The 19,981-nt window shown below is 37.9% G+C and overlaps 1 protein-coding gene across 1 annotated transcript in view; it reads left to right on the forward strand.

Moving 5' to 3' along the window:
• Nucleotides 1-19,981, forward strand: part of CMC1 (C-X9-C motif containing 1) — an 82,938-nt gene that overhangs the window by 62,388 nt on the left and 569 nt on the right. The window contains exon 3 of the mRNA XM_032408842.1: nucleotides 17,118-17,208. Coding sequence (XP_032264733.1) covers nucleotides 17,118-17,208 — 91 coding nt within the window. The remainder of the gene's footprint in view (nucleotides 1-17,117; nucleotides 17,209-19,981) is intronic.

Raw genomic sequence — 19,981 nt, forward strand, 5'->3', positions numbered from 1 at the left:
GCCCTGGTTCATTACAGTCTGCTTGCACTGTTACTTTCTATATTTGGAGTATTTATTTTATATATATGTGTGTATATATATATATATATGAATATTATAAAATATATATACACACAAAATATATAATACATATTTATAAAATATATATATACACACACATATATATTTCTCCAAAAATAATGTGCTTCAGTCATAAGTAAGAAAATCAAACTGAAATGTCTGTGTGATTCAACAAAAATAGAGTCTTTCATGAAAGTAAAGACGGTCCTTTTGTGTATAACATACAAGTGGCCCAACTTCCAAGTTGCATGTGTGCGTGCAAGTCGTCCAGGCAGCCCAGCATCAGATTCTACAAGTCTTTGGAGAGTATCCTATCTTAACATAAAATCTAAATTTTTATGTCCTTAACTATCATATATAACTAACTTCTGTGGCTGTTTCTCATAGGGTATGGTTTTGGGAATCTTTATTTCCAGGCCAGTTTGCATAATTTTTGGTTCCTCAAATTCTTTTCTATGAATTGATATGTCTAAGACACCAGAAAAGGTACATCTAAGGTAAGCACCTATGAGTTATTTAGTACATAGTAATAACCTATTTTGTGAGGTTTGAGAATAATGTATATGAAATAGATATTTTATATAAATTATATTCTCATATTTTTAAAGTACTTTATAAAAGTATTTTCATATGATATATACATTATATATAGTAAATATATATAATGCCCAGTGTTTGGCACACAGTAAGTACTCTCCAAACTGGATTATTATTTTCAATTCTAATAGTACCTTTAGCTGAGATTTTGCTTTCTTCAGTGTGTTGTTTAAAGTTTGAAAATTTTCTGTCCTTTTCGTCTGAATTATTGAGTTTGCTAACAAGCAAAGCAATAATTTGTATTCAGTTAATCCAACAAATAATTTGGCTTTACTCTTCTCCTCCATCTTAAATTTGAAGTGGCATTAAGGAATGAAAGAGGAGGAAAATCTATTTTGTGTTCTCCTCAGTAGTAAGAGTTACAAATATGTAAGTATTTTCTTATTTTAGGATTCGCTGATTTTTACCCTGCTTAGCAAGAATGAGTCAGTATGTCTTTTTTCTAGAAACGTCATATGTGGTCGTTTTCAGGTTTAGATGCATGCTTTTTGGAGGTCACAGTGGTAGAAAAAGTATGATCTAAAAAGAACTGTGTCTGCCCATCTTGTAAATATCTGTGCCTGAAATAAGACTCTTCTGTCAGAGTAATCAATCTTTAATAAGCCCATGTTCCTAACTACTTGAGCTGATAAATAGTGAGGTTTGTTTTAAAGAAGTCAAGTTTACTTTATGTCAATTTTCTATTTGCCCTGTATAAGATATATTTAATTACTTTGTTCCATCTCTGTGTTCAGATTAATCAGATTCTGCTACATATCGGTGCTCAAATTAGAATAATTCTTTAATCAACTGTGTTATCCATGCCATGGTAGACTAGAATAGAAAAGCTACTCTTGGCATATTGAAGATGCGTGCATTTTATTTTCTATTGTAATTTAAAAGTAAAATCAGAAATATTGATTTCTACTTGACTGGAGAGATGATTTAGTTTGAATATCAGCCTGATCTTAATCAGGTGAGAATTAATTGAGTTGGAGGTATTAGATATTCAGTGATGTTAACTGAACCGTGATCAATCTAGAGAGAAGCTTTCTTTTGTACTATGTTAGAATTATCAAATAGCTCATACACTACAATGTGAAATAATCTTTTCATGTTCATCATTCTAACTTCTTGTCTCATTAAATGCACCACTAAATTCATTCTATACACAAACTAATCTTTAAAGTAGCAAGCTAATAAATCACAATTTAATAGAAAATTAAAAGCATAATAATTTTGTCACAAAATGCTATTGTTGTGAGAATTTTATAATGTTGTGTTTTTCTAGTGCCTAATTTTAAAGCCAAGTGATTAACTTCTGCTTTTCAAGTATACCTGGGACTTAAAAAAAAAAAATCTTAGTTTTACTTTTTTTTTTAATGTTCAACATTGCAAGAATAAAGTGAGCAATACAGAATTATTTTAATGTTTATTTCTAGAAATAAAAATAGGGTCTGTAGCATTACATTGGTCTGAAATGTGGCATGGGCTTTTCATTTATTTTAAGAGTGTGATAGCAATATCATAAGTGTTGTGAAAATATAAATGGTGAGATAACACCTCCATAGGACTTGCTCTTAAGTAGTAAAATTGTAAAGTCTTTAAATAAACTGCAGCCAGAACTGAAAGGATCGATTTGCCTTGTTAACTAGGGACACTACACTTAGTAAATGTCTAATTAAATTTAGCATAGCATGTCTTTTATTCTTTTTTTTTTTTTCTTTTTAAAACTGAGAATTTGGACCTATTTAGGAGTAAGGTAGCACATGTTATTGTCAGATTTCTTCCATTTTGGCAGTTGGTGTGACCGTGTTAAATTACAAGAAAGCCAGTGGTGTGACTTTTGATAGTGTCATTTTACCTTGGAATAGTGCTTTTCACTTGGCATTGGTATAATGGGAATAGTAGGATCTATGTAGCTCTGTATTTTGTGAAAAGGAATGTCCAAGTTTGTATTTGAGAACAATTAGCATTTAATGAAAAGAAGCCATATGTGCAGAAATATCCCTAGAGTGTGATGAACGGGGTGTTCTTAGTGAGTTATAGAGGGGTTCCCCACCCAGTCGTTGCTAGCAGCCTTCAGGGAGAAGCACTTGTTGAAGAAGGAAATCGCAAAGTATTTTTTCACTCTGCTCATCAAAGCCTGAACCGGACTCCACTCTCCCCTCCACCCAGAGCTTGCTTGCTTGCTTGCTTTTTTTTAAATTACATTTTGGAAGGTTGACACATGTGTCTACTACCCAGACACGTACAAATGTGTTTCTTTATTTCTTGCCCCCCAGAGCCCCAGTTTTCCTCCTCTGAGGCAACCCCAATTACCAGTTTTTCTTTTGTATAAACATCCATCTGTATAGATACATAGATATGCACAAGTACACAAACCTGGGTTATTCTGCACAGAAAGGGTAACATGCTCCGCTGTACGGCTCTGCACCCTGGTTTTCAGTGGAGTCCTAAGGATCATTTCCTGTTAGTGTGCCTTGTTGTTGTTTTTTTTTTTTTTTTTTTAGTGGCTGCATAGCATTTCATGCTATAGTATTTCTCCTTCGGTTGTTGATGTGACTGTGTTAGAGTGAAAGAAGGCTGATAAGCAGTTTTTAATGGTGTCAAAGGCTATTTTTTATTTAGGTAAAAATCTTTTTTGTTTCAGCTGAGAGAGGGTAGAGTGAGGAATGGCTAGTAATGTGTCATTCTCTTAGTGATTCCCTCCGAAGGATTTTTGATATTTATGTATTTATTTATATCTTCGTTTTTGTTAAGAAAGACCTAGCCATGGTCATTTTCATATTTTAACTGCCTACTGTGTTTGAATTTGCAAAACTTACTGTGTTTCGTAAGGGAGATGCCAAGCTCTTTTAGATCATTTTGGGAGCAAAGCAAGGTGTTAAATACATAAATAAATTTGACAGATGAGAAGATTATGAGGAAGGGTGGCCAGGTTTTGTCAGTAATCGAGAAAGCAGACCCAATTAGGGAGGAGAGAGCAGCATTCCCACTGCCTCTGAACCAGGAAAAGGAAACAAGAGGGATGTTATTTCCTGTAGCATTTGATGAGGAGGCAGCATTAGATACACTGTTTTTTTTCCAGGCTATAAATCCTCCCCCCAACACACACACACACACACACACACACACACACACACACACACACACACGTGCACACACATAGGAACTGGCTACTGTGGGAGATAAGGAGTTTTTGTCACAGTGTTTAAACAGAGAGATGGTTAACAAGGACCTTTTGAACCGAGTAAGAGTTTAGATTAAGTGGCCTGTGAAGTCCTTCCCACTCTCACCATTTCAGTCCCAGCAGTCCGGAACAAGGCAGCTCGTTCTTCCCTGGACCCTCTGGGAATTGGGGTAAATGGTCACTAGTGGCTCATACTCATCCCCAGAAGAGGCTGTAAAACCTCTTGCAAGAGTGAAAAAGTATGGCAGGTTAGTTTATTGCTTGCATTACTTGCATTATTAAAAGCATTGATCCTACTTTTGTGTGATCATGCTTCTCGTGAGGGGAGGGATAGGGCGGAGCATCCACCAGGAGATGGCAGGGAAGCCTGGAAGGCTCCATGTTCAGAGATGTGCCACTTTGTTAGCTGCTTTGATCAGTGCCTGTTAATGGACAGCTCTCTGAACTTTGGAGGCAGTGGGTGCAGAGAGGAACATGTAACAAAAATGTACGGCATGAACCAGACTCACTTATATTTCTCCTGCTTTATCACCTTCTAAATCCTCCACCTCTGCTATTATTAATGATCATGGATACTGTGATTTGAGGAGACTTAAAGCATCTCTTACAGGCAGTCTTTTTAAAAAAGATGGGCTGGGTGGGTGCTTTCCTCAGCAACACTAGGCTGTGCTAATGTGTACCTTTCAAATGCTGGTAGCACTTAAAATCTGAAACACAGAATTTAGCGTTTCATTATATACCATTTGGAGAAGCCACTTTCTAATGTGTAAGATCCTTACTTTAAATATTTAAATATATTTTACAGGAATTCTAGAAAACAGGGTGGGACCAGAGAGTGAGGTATCTGGTGTTACTTAATTTCAGATGATAGCATCAAATGGAACAGCAAGCCTGCAGCTTATTTTTTCCCGTGGTGCTGAAAGCAGTGTGCTGAGCCAGCCCCGCGCACTCCCCGCTTTGCAGCTGCGACCTCACGTGAGCTAACTGGCCTGGGTTTAGTTTACTCTGTGACCATGGAAATCGCAGCTAGATGTGGAGATTTCTCTTAAGTTCTTATTGTGGAAGGAGTAAGTGGGATTCAGTAGTAGTTACACAAGTATTTTTCCGGAACTAGAGGAGGCCTGGTTCTAGGCTAGTCTGTGCCAGGCTCTGTGGTCTTAGAAATATGACATAACCTAAAGGTCCGTTTCCTCATCTGGTAAATGAAGATAATAATAGTGCTTCTCTGATACTGCTTTTATAAAATTCAAGTGAGCTAATGTACTCAGTATAGTATCTGGTACATAATAAATGCTCAGTATATTTTAGTTGCCATTATCATTTTGTTCTTATTGTTATTATTAACACCTTTAAAAACCTTGAAAGGAATTACGAAGTTATATGGGAAAATGGAAAAACAAACCAACAAAACAGCCACCTGAAATCAGTTTCTTCTAATGGAGAAATGAGTTAAGAACTATTTTGGGGCACCTAGGTGGCTCAGTCAGTTAAGCATCTGACTCTTGATTTCAGCCCAGGTCATATTCTCGGGGTGGTGGGATCGAGCCCCATGTCGGGCTCTGCACTCAGTGTGGAGTCTGTTTGAGATTCTGTCTCTCCCTCTCCCTCTGCTCCCCACCCCCTGCTGGCACAGTCTTTCTCAAAATAAATAAATAAATAAATAAAATCTTTTTAAAAAGGAACCGTTTTATTTACTTATTTTTTTACAGCTTTATGCATATTTTATTTTTTAATTATAATTTTTAAAATTTTAATTCCAGTATAGCTAACATACAGTGTTTTATTGATTTCAGGTGTACAGTATAGCGATGCAGCAATTCTCTACATTACTCTGTACTTGTCAAGATAAGTGTACTCTTAATGCCTTCACCTATTTCAACCATCCCCCTACCCACCTCCCCTCTGATAGTCATCTGTTTGTTCTCTGTAGTTAAGTCTGCTTTTGGTTTGTCTCATTTTACCTTTGTTCATTTGTTTTGTTTCTTAAATTCCACATATGAGTGAAATCGTATGGTATTTTTCTTTCTCTGACTTATTTTGCTTAGCATTATACTCTAGAGCCATCTGTGTTGTTGCAAACGGCAAGATTTCATTCTTTTTCATGGCTGAATAATGAGTGTGTGTGTGTGTGTGTGTGTGTGTGTGTGTGTGTACCCCATATCTTCTTTATCCATTCATCTCTCCATGGATACTTGGGCTGCTTCCATAATTTGGCTATTGTAAATGATGCTGCAACAAACACAGGGGTGCAGGTATGCCTTTGAATTAGTGTTTATGTAGTTTTTGGGTAAATACCCAGTAGTGCAGTCATGGATCATATGGTTTTTCTATTTTTAATTTTCTGAGGAACTTCGATACTGTTTTCTACAGTGGCTGCAAACTGGTGCAGCCAGCATTTTTAATTGGATTATTTGGGTTTTGTTGGTGTTAAGTTGTAGAAGTTCTTTATATATTTTGGATACTAAACCCTTACCGGATATATCACTTGCACATATCATCTCCCATTCAGAAAGTTGTTTTTTAGTTTTGTTGATTGTTCCCTTTTCTATGCAGAAGCTTGTTATTTTGATGTAGTCTCAGGAGTTTATTTTTGGTTTTATTTCCCTTGCCTCAGGGAGACATATCTAGAAAAATGTAGCTACAACCACTGTCAGAGAAATGCTTCTAGGATTTTTATGGTTTCAGGTCTCACATTTAGGTCTTTAATCCATTTTGAGTTTATGTGTATGGTGTGAGAAAGTGGTGCAGTTTCATTCTTTTGCATGTTGCTGTCCAGTTTTCCCAACACCATTTGTTAAAGAGACTCTCTTTTTCCCATTGCATATTCTTTCCTGCTTTGTCGAAGATGAATTGACCATATAAATGTGGGTTTATTTCTGGGCTTTCTGTTCTGTCCCATTGGTCAATGTGTTTATTTTTGTGCCAGTACCATACTGTTTTGATTATGACAGCTTTGTAGTATAAATTGAAACCTGGCATTGTGATTGCTCCAGTTTTGTTTTTCTTTTTCAAAATTGCTTTGGCTGTTCAAGGTCTTTTGTGGTTCCATACAAATCTTAGGATTTGTTCATTCTAGTTCTGTGAAAAAAAGCTGTTGGTGTTTTGATAGGGATTGCATTGAATTTGTAGATGGCGTTGAGTAACAATATTTGTTCTTCCAGTCCATGAGCATGGAAGGTCTTTCCATTTGTTTCTGTCTTCTTCAGTTTCTTTCATCTCAGTGTTTTATAGTTTTCAGAGTACAAGTCTATGACTGCCTTGGTTAAGTTTATTCCTAGGAATTTTCTTATTTTTGGTGCAGTTGTGAATGGGATTGTTTTCCTGATTTCTCTTTCTGCTGCTTCATTATTAGTGTATAGAAATGCAACAGATTTCTGTATATTGATTTTGTGTCCTGTGACCTGTGTGAATTCAGATACCAGTTCTAGTAGATTTTTGGTAGAGTATTTAGGGTTTTCTATATACAGTATCATGTCATCTACAAATAGTAAAAGTTATACTTCTTCCTTACCAATTTGAATGCCTTCTTTTCCTTTTTCTTGTTTGATTGCTGCAGATAGGACTTCCAGTACTGTGTTGAATAAAAGTGGTGAGAGTGAATTCCAGATCTTAGGGGAGATCTCAGTTTTTCACTATTGATTAAGGTAGTAGCTGTAGATTTTTCACAGATGGCCTTTATAATATTGATATATGTTCTCTCTAACTCTACTTTGTTGAGGGTTTTTATCATGAATGGATATTGTACTTTGTCAAGTGCTTTTTCTGCATCTATTGAGACAATCATGTGGCTTTAATCTTTTCTCCTGTTGATATGATGTATCACATTGATTGATTTGGGAATATAGAATCACCCTTGCATCCCATGAAGAAATCCCACTTGATTGTGGTGATTTTTTAAATGTATTGCTGGATTCAGTTTGTTAATATTTTGTTGAGCATTTTTCCATCTATGTTCATCAGCAATATTGGCCTATAGTTCCCTTCTTTTTGTAATGTCTTTATCTGGGTTTGGTATCAGTGTAATGCTGGCTTCATAGAATTAATTTGGAAGCTTTCCTTCCTCTTGTATTTTTTGGAATAGTTTGAGAAGAATAGGTATTAACTCTTTAAATATTTGGTAGAGGGGCGCCTGGGTGGCTCAGTCAGTTAAGCGGCTGCCTTCGGCTCGGGTCATGATCCCAGGGTCCTGGGATCGAGCCCCACATCAGGCTCCCTGCTCCGCGGGAAGCCTGCTTCTCCCTCTGCCACTCCCCCTGCTTGTGTTCCCTCTCTCGCTGTGTCTCTCTCTGTCAAATAAATAAAATCTTTAAAAAAAAAAAAAATATTTGGTAGAATTCACCTCTCAAGCTGTATGGTCCTGGATTTTTGTGTATTGGGAGTTTTTTGATTACTGATTCAATTTCATTGCTGGTAATCAGTCTGTTGAAATTTTCTATTTCTCCCTGGTTCAGTTTTGGTAGTTTATATGTTTCTAGGAGTTTCTCTATTTCTTCTAGGTTGTCCAGTTTGTTGGCATATAATTTTTCATAATATTCTCATAGTTATTTGTATTCCTGTGCTGTTGGTTGTTATTTCTCCTCTTTCAATTTCTGATTTTGTTTGAGTCTTCTCTCTCTCTCTCTCTCGATGAATCTGGATAAAGGTTTATCAGTTTTATTGATCTTTTCAAAGAACCAGCTACTGGTTTCATTGATCTGTTGTTTTTTGTTTTGTTTTGTTTTTTAGTTTCTATTTCATTTGTTTGTGCTCTAATCTTTATCATATCTTTCCTTCTACTGGTTTGGGGTTTTGTTTGTTCTTTTTCTAGTTTCCTTGAGGTATAGGGTTAAGTTGTTGATTTGAGATTTTTCTTGCTTCTTGAGGTAGGACTGTATTACTATAAACTTCCCTCTTAGGACCACTTTTGCTGCACCCTAAAGATTTTGAACCATTGTGTTGTCATTTTCATTTGTCTCCATGTATTTTTTTTATTTCTTCTTTGATTCCTTGGTTGACCCATTCATTGTTTAGTAACATGTTATTTAAGCTGCATATATTTATGTTCTTTTCCAGATTTTTTTCTTGAAGTTTGTTTCTAGTTTCATAACGTTGTGGTCAGAAAAGATGCATGGTATGACTTCAGTCTTTTTGAATTTGTTGAGACTTGTTTTGTGGCCTAATATTTGATCTATTCTGGAGAATGTTCCATGTGCACTTGAAAACAATGTGTATTCTGATGTTTTAGGATGTTTTAGGATGGAATGTTCTGAATATATCTGTTAAATCCATTTGGTCCAGTGTATCATTCAAAGCCACTGTTTCCTTGTTGATTTTCTGTTTTGATGATCTGCCCATTGATGCAAGTTGGGCATGAAAATCCCTTGCTTTTATTATATTATATTTACTATTGATTACTTCCCTTCTGTTTATTAACCTTTTTAAATGTATTTTTATGTATTTCTGTGCTCTGATGTTAAAATTGTCATATCTTCTTGTTGAATTGTCCCCTTTATGATTTTATAGTGTCCTTTTTTGTCTCTTGTTACGATGTTTGTTTTAATGTCTGTTTTGTCTGATAGAAGTATTGGTACCCTGGCTTCTTTTCCCATCTGTTTGCATGATAAATGTTTCTCTGTCTCTTCACTTTCAACTGCAGATTTCTTTAGGTCTGAAATGAGTCTCTTGTAGGCAGCATATAGATGGGTCTTGTTTTTTTTTTATCCATTCCATCACCCTCTCTCTTTGTTTGGAGGCTTTAGCCCATTTACATTCAAAGTAATTATTGATAGGTAGAAACTTACTGCCATTTTTCTTTCATGGTTGTTTTTGTAGTTCTCTGTTCCTTTCTTCCCTTGCTCTCTTCTCTCGCGATTATTTGGCTTTCTTTAGCGATATACTTGAATTCCTCTCTATTTTTTGCATATCTACTACTGGTTTTTGATTTTCAGGTTTGTTTATAACATCTTCTGCATATAGTAGTCTATATTAATTTGATGATCGCTTAAGTTTGAATCCATTCTTTATGCCTCTCCCCTCCATGTTTAGGTATGTGGTTTCACATTTTACACCCTTTTATTTTGTCCCTTGAGTGATTTTGACATATAAACATACTTTTACTGCTTTTGTGCTCTCTACTTTTCTTATTCCTGCTTATTATGGTCTTTCCTTTTCCCTCAGAGAGTCCCCTTTAACATATCTTGTAGGGCTGGTTTAGTGATGAATTCCTTTAACCTTTGTTTGTCTGGGAAACTCTTTATCTCTTCTTCTATTCTGACTGATAGCCATGCTGGATAGAGTAATCTTGGCTGCAGATTTTTTTTTTCTTTTCAGCACTTTGAATATATCATGCCACTTTTTTTTCTGGCCTGTAAAGTTTCTGCTGAAAAATCAGCTGATAGTCTTAAGAGGTTGCCCTTGTATGTAACTCTTTTGTTTTCTCTTGGTGCTTTTAAAATTATCACTACTTCTTGCCATTTTAATTATTCTGTGTCTTGGTGCGGACTTCCTTGGGTTAATTTTGTTTGGGGCATTCTGTGCCTCCTCAATCTTGATTTCTGTTTCCTTGCCCAGATTTGAGAAGTTTTTAGCTATTATTTCTTCAAGTATATATTTGCCTCCTTTCCCTTCTCTTACCCTTCTGGTATCCCTATAATGTGGATGTTATTATGCTTGATGGTGTCCCTGAGTTCCCTAGATCTATTTTTATACTTTTTTTTTTTTGTCACTCACCTACTCAGCTTGATTACTTTCCATTACTCTGTAGTCTAGGTCACTGATTTGTTCTTTTGCTTCTTCTAGTCCACTATTCCATCTGGTGTATTTTTAATTTAATTTATTGAGTTCTTCTTCTATGAATTTTTCTTTTTTATGTTTTCTGTCTCTTTGTTAAGGGTCTCACTGTCCAGTGATTTACCTTTATGATTTATTATTTTTTTAGGCTTTTATTTATTTATTTATTTGACAGGTACAGAGAGAGAGAGCACAAGCAGGGGGAGTGACAGGCAGAGGGAGAGGGAGAAGGCTCCCCACTGAGCAGAGAGCCTGATGTGGGGCTTGATCCCAGGACCCTGGGATCATGACCTGAGCAAAAGGCAGACATTTAACGAACTGAGCCATCAGATGCCCTATGATTTATTGCTTTAAATTCTGTATCAGGTATATTACTTTTCTCCATTTTGCTTAGGTCTCTTGCTGTGATTTTGTTCTGTTCGTTCATACGAGACATTTTCCTCTGTCCTCAATTTGTCTAACTCCATGTCTGTTTTTGTGTGTTGGGAAAGTCAGCTACGTTTCCAGCTCTTAAAAGTAGTGGCCTAATGAAGAAGAGGTCCTGTAGTGCCCTCAGTCCGTGTCCCCTGTTCACCAGAACCTGGCACTTCAGGGGTGTCTCCTATGTGTGTTGCATTCACCCTGGTGTCGTGGTTTGGCTCCTTCCTTCAGTCCAGTTGTCTGCAGTGGCTCTCTGCCTGTTGTGGGCAGTGTTTGGTTCCTGCGATGTTAGTGGACCAGTCAGGGGCCACCTTGGGCTTGAGTTGAGTTAGACTAGAGGGCAGTAGCACCAAACTGCAGGGCACTTTCCCTGTGTTGTCCCTTGAGAAGCTTTCATTGGTGGGCATAACCTGCAGTCAGACTCCTGTCTGCCCCCACACCACTGCTGGAGTTGCATTTGGACTAGTGTGTGTGGTTATCTTCCCTTCTCTCCAGGGCAGGAGTCACTTTGGAGTGGCGCTGGTCCCTGTCACTGCTGCTTGCACACTGCCAGGCTTGTGGTTCTGCTTTGGATGGGCTCTGGTCAAGAGTGTATTGGAACAGGCAGCTCTGTAGAAGCTCATTGTAGTGGGAGGTGCAGTGTTAGCAACATTTGCAGGTAGGGGGATGGCATACTGTTAGCAAGTCAAGTGGCAAGGGTTGGTGCCAGGCTGGTTCCCACAGGTAGCTGTGTGTATATGCTAGGAGACAGGGAAGAGAAATGGTGCTTGCCAGTTCCTTTGTCCCTGGAGGAGTCCCCCAGTGATCCTTGTCCCTCCAGGATGAGCTCTGAGATGACTAAAATAACTCTTCCTTCTCTGTGCCCCAGACGTTTTTTCAAACTTCTGCTTCCATGCTGCATCTCTGAAGGCTGTTTGTTGTGCTGTCTCTTTTAAGGATGGGGACTCCGTTTCCTCTTGTCCTCCCAGCTCTCCAAGAACTTGAGTCCACTGATATTTAGTGTTGCCAGTGTTAAGCTCTGCTGATTGTAAGCTCATGAAATTTGACCCCTTTGGTGTTCAAAGCCAAATGTTATGGGGATTTGTCTTTCCCATGTGGGCTCTCCAGTGTGAGAGTCTGTTTCTCTTTCCTCTCCACACACCTTCCATCCCTCCCCACCATGTCTCCACCCTTCCTACTCTCTTTGAGGTGCCCTCTTCTCTACATTTCAAAGCAGGGTTTGCTTTGCCAGTCTTGGGTCATTTTCTGGGTTATTTATACTGATGTGAGTGTTATCTAGTTGTATCATGGGACAAGGTGAGCTTAGAGTCTTCATACTTTGCAGTCTTCTCCAGAAAATCTCCAAAAACCATTTTAGAACCTGCCCAATATTAATGTATCATTGCCCTTTGGTTTTCCATAAGTAGAAGTCATCTGTGTTCCAAGTGCTACATACTAAATGCTTTTTGTCAGAGTTACATGTTATTCCCCTTTATGTTCTAACAAATGGAGATAATGAATCTGAGTATCCCCCTCAAGCTTTTTAATTTATTTTAAATATCAGATTTTTGCAAATATCTTCTCACATTCAATAGGTTGCCTTTTCATTCTGTTGATGGTTTCCTTTGCTGTGCAAAAGCTTTTTATTTTGATGTAGTCCCAGTAGTTTATTTTTGCTTTTGTTTCCCTTGCCTCAGGAGACATACCTAAAAAAAAATGTTCCCAAGGCTGATGTCAGAGATTACTGCTAATGTTTTCTTCTAGGAGTTTTATATAGTTTCATGGTTTCAGGTCTCACATTTAGGTCTTTAATCCATTTTGAATTTATTTTTGTGTATGGTGTAAGACAGTGGTCCAGTTTCATTCTTTTGCACGTAGCTATCAAGTTTTCCCAGCACCATTTGTTGAAGAGATTGTCTTTTCCCCATTGCATGTTCTTGCCTCCTTTGTCAAAGATTAATTACCCCTATAAGTGTGGGTTTATTTCTTTGCTTTCTATTCTGTTTAATTGATCTTTGTGTCTGTTTTTGTGCCAGTACCATACTGTTTTGATTATTATAGCTTTATACTATATCTTGAAATCTGGGATTGTGATCTAGCTTTGTTCTTCTTTCTCAAGATTGCTTTGGCTATTCAGGTTCTTTTGTGGTTCCAAATCAATTTTAGGATTTTTTGTTCCAGTTCTGTGAAAAATGCTATTGGTATTTTAGTAGGGATTACTTTGAATCTGTAGGTCTCTGTGTAGTATGGGCATTTTAACAATATTTGTTCTTCCAATCCATGAGCATGGAATATCTTTCCATTGGTTTGTGTTGTCTTCAATTTCTTTCATCAGGGATTTATAGTTTTCAGGGTATAGGTCTTTCACCTCCTTGGTTAAGTTTATTCCTACATATTTTATTCCCTTTGGTGCAATTTTAAGTGGAATTGTTTTAATTTCTCTTTCTGTTACATCATTATCACTGGATAGAAACACAGCCAATTTCTGTGTATTAGTTTTGTATCCTGCAAGTTTACTGAATTCATTTATCAATTTTAATAGTTCTTCAGTGGAGTATTTAAGGTCTTCTACATATTGTACCATGTCATCTGCAAATAGTGACGGTTTTATTTCTTCTTTCCAATTTGGATGCCTTTTATTTCTTTTTCTTGTCTAATTACTACAGCTAGGACTTCCAGTACTATGTTGAATAAAAGCAGTGAGAGTGGACATCCTTGTCTTGTTCCTGATTTTTAGGAAAAGCTCTCAGTTTTTCACTATTGAGTATGATATTAGCTGTGGGTTTTTCATATATGACCTTTATTTTGTTGAAGTATGTTCCCTCTGAACCTAGTTGGCTCTTGCATTTTGTCAAATGCTTTTTCTGCATCTGTTGAGATGATCAAGTGGTTTTTAATCCCTTTGTCTTGTTAATGTGATGTATCACATTGATTGGTTTGTGAATAATGAGCCACTCTTGTATCCCTGGAGTAAATCCCACTATTGTTGAAATAAGTTTTCTTATATTTTGTTGAGGATTTAAGCATCTGTGTTCATCAGAGACATTGGCCTATAGTTTTCCTTTTTTGTAGTGTCTTTATCTGGTTTTGGTATCAGGGTGATATTGGACTTGTATAATGAATTTAGAAGTTTTCTTTCCTCTTCTATTTTTTGGAATAGTTTGAGAAGAATAGGTACCATGTTCTTGACGTCTTAGAGAAAAAAAGTCTTGAATGTTATCTTTAAGTACATTTCTTTAAATTTTGAAATAACTTTTTAAGCTCTCTGTTCTTACTGTTTATTGATATTCATTTGTATTTCCTTAAGATATACTTGAGTGCATGAAATTTTGTTTTCATAATCTTTAATGGTAATTAATATTAAATTATATGTAGACATATAAGCTTTATAACATTTAACATTGAAAAGACTTTATATGGATTTCTTAGAATACCACTTTAGAAATCAGTTGGCAGTATTAGCAACATCATTATTATATGAATGTATGCTAATGTGGTATGAAAGCAAGATCCTCATTAAAATCTTGTAGCTAAACAAGTAACAAAAACCTTACAAACAGCTTGAGGCTTTAGGCCAGTCACGGTTATTCCAAGAGATTTGGACAAGTGTGAAAATGTACAGACTATGCCTTTATTGTGGTCAGAACACGTAAATGCTATCTTGCATCAATTCCCTACTGAGAATATTTTTATTCATATTAGGGAAAACGGATCTGAAAATAATGCAGTGTGTAAGCATTCTGTTGTGAATCTGTCAATTGTATTGGGTTTATTAAACTTGGAAAGTAGACTTTTGATAATAACCATTGTGTTTGTGCTCTCCAGGAAAGGAGGGTTTTGATCACCTAGCACATTTTCATTAGGCAAATTCATGATGCTAATGATCTTTCTTCTAGACACTATCTGAGCATGGACTGGTCTGCTGTAGGTCTAGTGAGATTAAAGTTTGGGTGATGCAGGGCAGTCAGCCCATGGTTCGTCACCACTATGGAATATGGCAGTTCCCTTAAAGAAGCCCTTCGCCAGATTTAGTCACTTCTGGGTTAACTTTACGTACATATTCCCTTTGAGGATTTGCCAGGTCTTTTTTTTTTTTTTTTTTTAAGATTTTATTTATTTATTTGAGAGAAAGCATGAGCACAAGTTGGGGGGAGAGGCAGACTCCCTGCTGAGCAGGAAGCCCAGTGTGGGGCTCTAACCCAGGACCCTGAGATCATGACCTTAGCTGAAGGTAGATGCTTAAGCAACTGAGCCATCCAGGTGCCCCACAAACCGGGTTCCCAGGTCTTAATTCTTACTTAGCATCATAACCATTGCTTGTTGAAAAGTAGATCTTAATACCATGCTTTAAGTAGAAAAATTCACATGTAGGAATGCTAATGACATTTCAGAGTGAAAGTTAATGGACTTTTTGATAGCCATGTAGCCACCCCTTAGGATCTCCCCTGATAATGAGCTGATTGTAAGTCTGTTCTGCCTTTTTGAGTTGGAGGGAGTCCTTAGTTAGAGGGCACAAAGGAAATTCCCTCGGTCTGATTTGGCTCATGAGCCCAGCTCATGTGCACAGAGTGGAACAGAATATTGGTAATTGAAGCAAAAAAGATACCTGACTGGGTTCAGGGGTCAGAGAGCAGCGGTGGGACTGCCGGGACTGGAGAACAAGCAGCTAAAGGAAGCGAGTCCTGGGTGTGTCTTTGATGTGGAGTATTGCATGTCATCCACTTTCATGTGATCACACACATTAAACTGTTTGAATTAAAGTCATTGCCTGCATCTTTTGTCCTTGTTCCTGTTCTACCACTTCTCCTTCAGAGTATGCTGTGACGCTTCAGGTAGATACAGATGTCTGTGCTGTGGGGCTCTTGGCCCAGCAAAGCCCCGCTCCTGAGGTTGTTTATGCATTTACTAAATCTCAGTCATTTCCAGTTTGCTTGGGTTTAAAACTATTTTTGTTACATATTTTGTAACATGGAGACTCCTGAATTAATCTGCTTGCTTTAAGATAATTATAAATTATATTCTTTAGTAACTAGAAGGGTAATAGCTCAAGAAAAGAGGGAAATCTTGATAATTTTGTATTAAAGGAGTTATAAAAGATACTCAGAAAACACTGTTTTACCTACAGCTTCCGTGTGAGGATGATATCATATTGAAGTCTGACGTGGAAATGGTCCGTTACTTACAGCAGACTGGAGATGGCAGAGCTGAAACTAGAGTAGCCAGTGGACAAGAGGAAGGACGGAATAGTTAGGAGAGTAGCTGCAGCAAAGCACACTGTCCTGTGGGATAGGTAGGACCGAGTCTGACTTTCCAAAGCAAACTGGATTATGGTGCCAGGCTTCTCAGAGTTGGGAGTGCTGAGAAGGCAGGATACCAAGGGATCAGTACAATTTAAAAGGCAAACTACCAGAATGGAAATTAGACAGAAAGCTGTTTTCAGGGACATCAAAGAGTTGACTTGGGAAAGGAGTGGGAACTCTGTTATCAGGTATGAAGGCCCTTTGGCAGGGTTGTCTTAAAGCAGGTGCCTTGATGCCCTCAGGTGACCTGCAGAGACTAGACGCCAGAGGCCTGTGTCTGGAAACATCTCCCCTTTTACTGTCACTCATTTCTTGTAAAGGATACCCTTCTTCTCTTAGGAATTGTCCTTATTCTCCCCATCCCTTCTATCCCCATGAGGCCTCCTCAGAGGTCCTCTCTCCCCCCTTTCGGAGTTCATCCTTTATTTCTGCAAAGTTAATGGCACTCATCCTGTTCTGCCTTTTATTTGTGTGCATGTCTTTTGTGGAGCGTGTACTATATGCCAAGCATAATCTGGGTAATAGATGTTAAATGGATGAGCATTTTAGAGCTGTTAAAAATTAGTAGGAGTGACTGGGTGGCACAGTTGGTTGAGTAGCCAGCTGACTCTTGGTTTCGGTTCAGGTCATGATCTCGGGGTCATGGGATCGAGCCCTGCGTCGGCCTCTGTTCTCAGCACGGAATCTGCTTGGGACTCTGTCTCCCTCTCCCTCTGCCCCTCAGCCCCACGCACGTGCTCGCTCGCTCGCTCTCTCTCAAATCTTTAAAAAAATTTTTTGATGTAACTGCAAGTCATTTTTTTCTTTCTAAACTTTTTCAGATTTTACCAAATGTTGCAAGGACTCTGGAATCCTTATGGTAGTAAAATGCCGGAAAGAAAATTCTGCATTGAAAGAATGTCTAACTGCTCAGTAAGTAGTCACCACATTGTGCTTCTCTGTGTGTGTGTGTGTGTATGTGTGTAATATATGTAGCAGGTAAGAGTATGTTACTTAACTCATTACATGTAATAGATTCTGTACTTTGCCCCATCAAACCTTTGATATTGTTAGCTCAATCTGAGATTTCAGTTTGTTAAATATTAAGCAACATATTTATGAAAGGTCTTGTCAAGTTACATGGGTCAACATTGTATCTGATTAAACATATGAGGTCAGCAAACAAAAATACAGGATTTTTCATATGACTTAGCAAATTCCTTTTCATGAACAGGTTGATCTGTAGAATATATTATAGATGGACTTATATTTGTCTCTCTTAATGAAAAGTTACTGAATTAGATGATTTGTCTGCCTTGTGATTTGGGGGTTAATATAATTTAACTCGTGGGAAAGTTGTAATAAATCAAATAAAGGATACAAAGGTAAATTTAGATTTTTGAAGTTAATCAATTTTAAAATAATTCTTAAATATGTTCACTGACATTTAGTTGAATATCAAAATAAAAATTTGCAAAGTTCTTTGAATGCAAGTGCTTTCTTTTTTTCAAAGACTTTAATTTGGAGAGAGAGAGAGCACGAGCAGGGGTAGGGGCAGAGGGAGAAGGAAAGAATCTCAAGCTGACTCCATGCTGAGCTCGGAGCCTGATGTGGGGCTCGATCTCATGACCCTGAGATCATGACCTGAGCCACCCAGGTGCCCTGAGTGCTTTCTGTTGTATCTCCTCACACATTTTATTGTCTGCGTTATTGATAGTATTGCAGAATATGTTAGTATTGTTAAGTGATAGTTGTGAGGTCTTAGTTTTGGTTATCCCTATTTCCTTCTGTACTTCTCTAGCCTGTGAAACATATAGGTCAGCATGGTTTGATGCTTCCTTAGGGAATTATATAAAAAGTGATTATCTGAATCAAATATTAGTTTTCGGTTTTGATAGCAAATAATGTACATACGTATTTAAATTTACTAACTTATTTTAGAATTCTGTAGTTAGGAGACTTGAGAAGTTAAATTAATCTCTGCATTTATGGATGAGGAAACACCCTTATTTATGGGCCAGGACCTGCACTAAGCATTTCATCATAGAGTAAGCGTTCCTTCTCTGACTTGTTTTTCTTCCAGTTCTATTCCCTCATGCTCCCAAGAGATGTGTAATGAATAAATGAACCTGTTAAACTTCTTTGTGACTGAATTTAAATTTTTATATATTAAAGGAGTTTCACACCTCAGTTTTAGCCATCATAATAACTTGTTCTTAGTTTGCCATATTATCCCTCCCATGGGCATCATTGGAGCAGAGGGTCAGGAGTGCCAGCTGTGGAGAGGGCAGCCTGGGCTTACCTTCTGGACCAGCCAGAGCTTAGCTAGCGGTGCGGCCTCAGGCAAGTTCCTCACAGAAGACGGGAAAATTATTCCTCACGGAGTGGTTGTGAGGGACTGTACGTAAACTCATTACAACAGTGCGTGGCACATAGTAGGTAGTCAATAAATGGTAGCTCTTTAAAATTGTATTTGTTAGCTTTTGTTACCTGAATATTAATCATTAAGAATCCTTCCATCTTTTACCCCTGGAAATAGAGAACTTCTATTTTGGGGGAAGGGGCCGGGAAGGGTTGGAGGAGGCTGCTTCTGTTTAGGAGAGAGAGAGAAACTGAGGGAAACAGACGGTTGTGACATTTGCTGAAAGTAATGGAGTTAAGGATTTTACTTGACCTTAAGCTTTACTATTGACATTGCATGAAGTTAACCACTGCCCTCTCATCTCTTCATAGTGACATCTTGAAACATGAATGCTTGTTCTCTTTTATCTCTGTCTCATCTTCATTCCTTAGTAAAAGGCAGTCTCACTTCTGCCCCCCTTCCACTGAGACTGCTCCTCCTCAAGTTTCTAGTGGGTTCCAGGTAGCCAAATGCAGTGAATTGCTTTTCATTCTTTTACTTGGCTTCCCTCCAGAAATTCCTTAAAGTTCCCTTCTATCTGGCTTCCCTTATACTCTTTCCTGTTCCCCCAACATCTTATTTCTTCTCGGCATTTTCTTCCCTAACCGATTCCTTGAAGTGGGTTCCCGGTTCTCTCCTCATGCTTACGTCTCTGAAAGCTGTTTGCACCCATGCATTCAGTTACTTCCTATAGGTCATGACATTGCTCTCTTCAGATCCAAAACTGAACTCTCTTCCTTTTCCTCCTCCTGCATCATGCGTCTAGAATTTAGAATCTTGTCTCCTAACTCTCAATGGTAATTTCCTATTGATTTTATTACCTAAATCTCCCCCAGATCCATTTTGTCCTTTTAATCCCAACTTTAGTTTAGGCCCTCATCATTCTTTCCTGGATTATTGTGGTAGTTTACTTACTGGGCATCCTGCGTCTAACCCTGCTGCCCCCTTTTGGCCTGTCACATGCTGTCAGATTCATCTAAGACACAAAACTGATCTTCAGAGTTGCTCTGTTAATATTGTCCCATTGCCTTCAGGATAGATTTCGACTTCTTGGTGTGGCATACAGTGACCTTCATGATGTGGCCCTTGCCCTGTCTAGCTTCATCCCAGGCCCTTTCTCTTACGTGCATAATATAATCTGCTGTAATGGTACTTATTTACTTGCAGTTCATTTGTTTTTCATCTTTGTGCCTTTCCAGTGTACCTGCAATCTGGATTTCTCTTGTCCTTCAAAGTGCAACTCCTGCACTTCTGCTTGCCATCTCTCCTTTCCCCACTTCTTTCTGAGGTCTCCATGGTGCACTG

This window comes from Phoca vitulina, unplaced genomic scaffold (assembly GCF_004348235.1).
Source record: "Phoca vitulina isolate PV1807 unplaced genomic scaffold, GSC_HSeal_1.0 scaffold10, whole genome shotgun sequence".
NCBI lineage: Eukaryota > Metazoa > Chordata > Mammalia > Carnivora > Phocidae > Phoca > Phoca vitulina.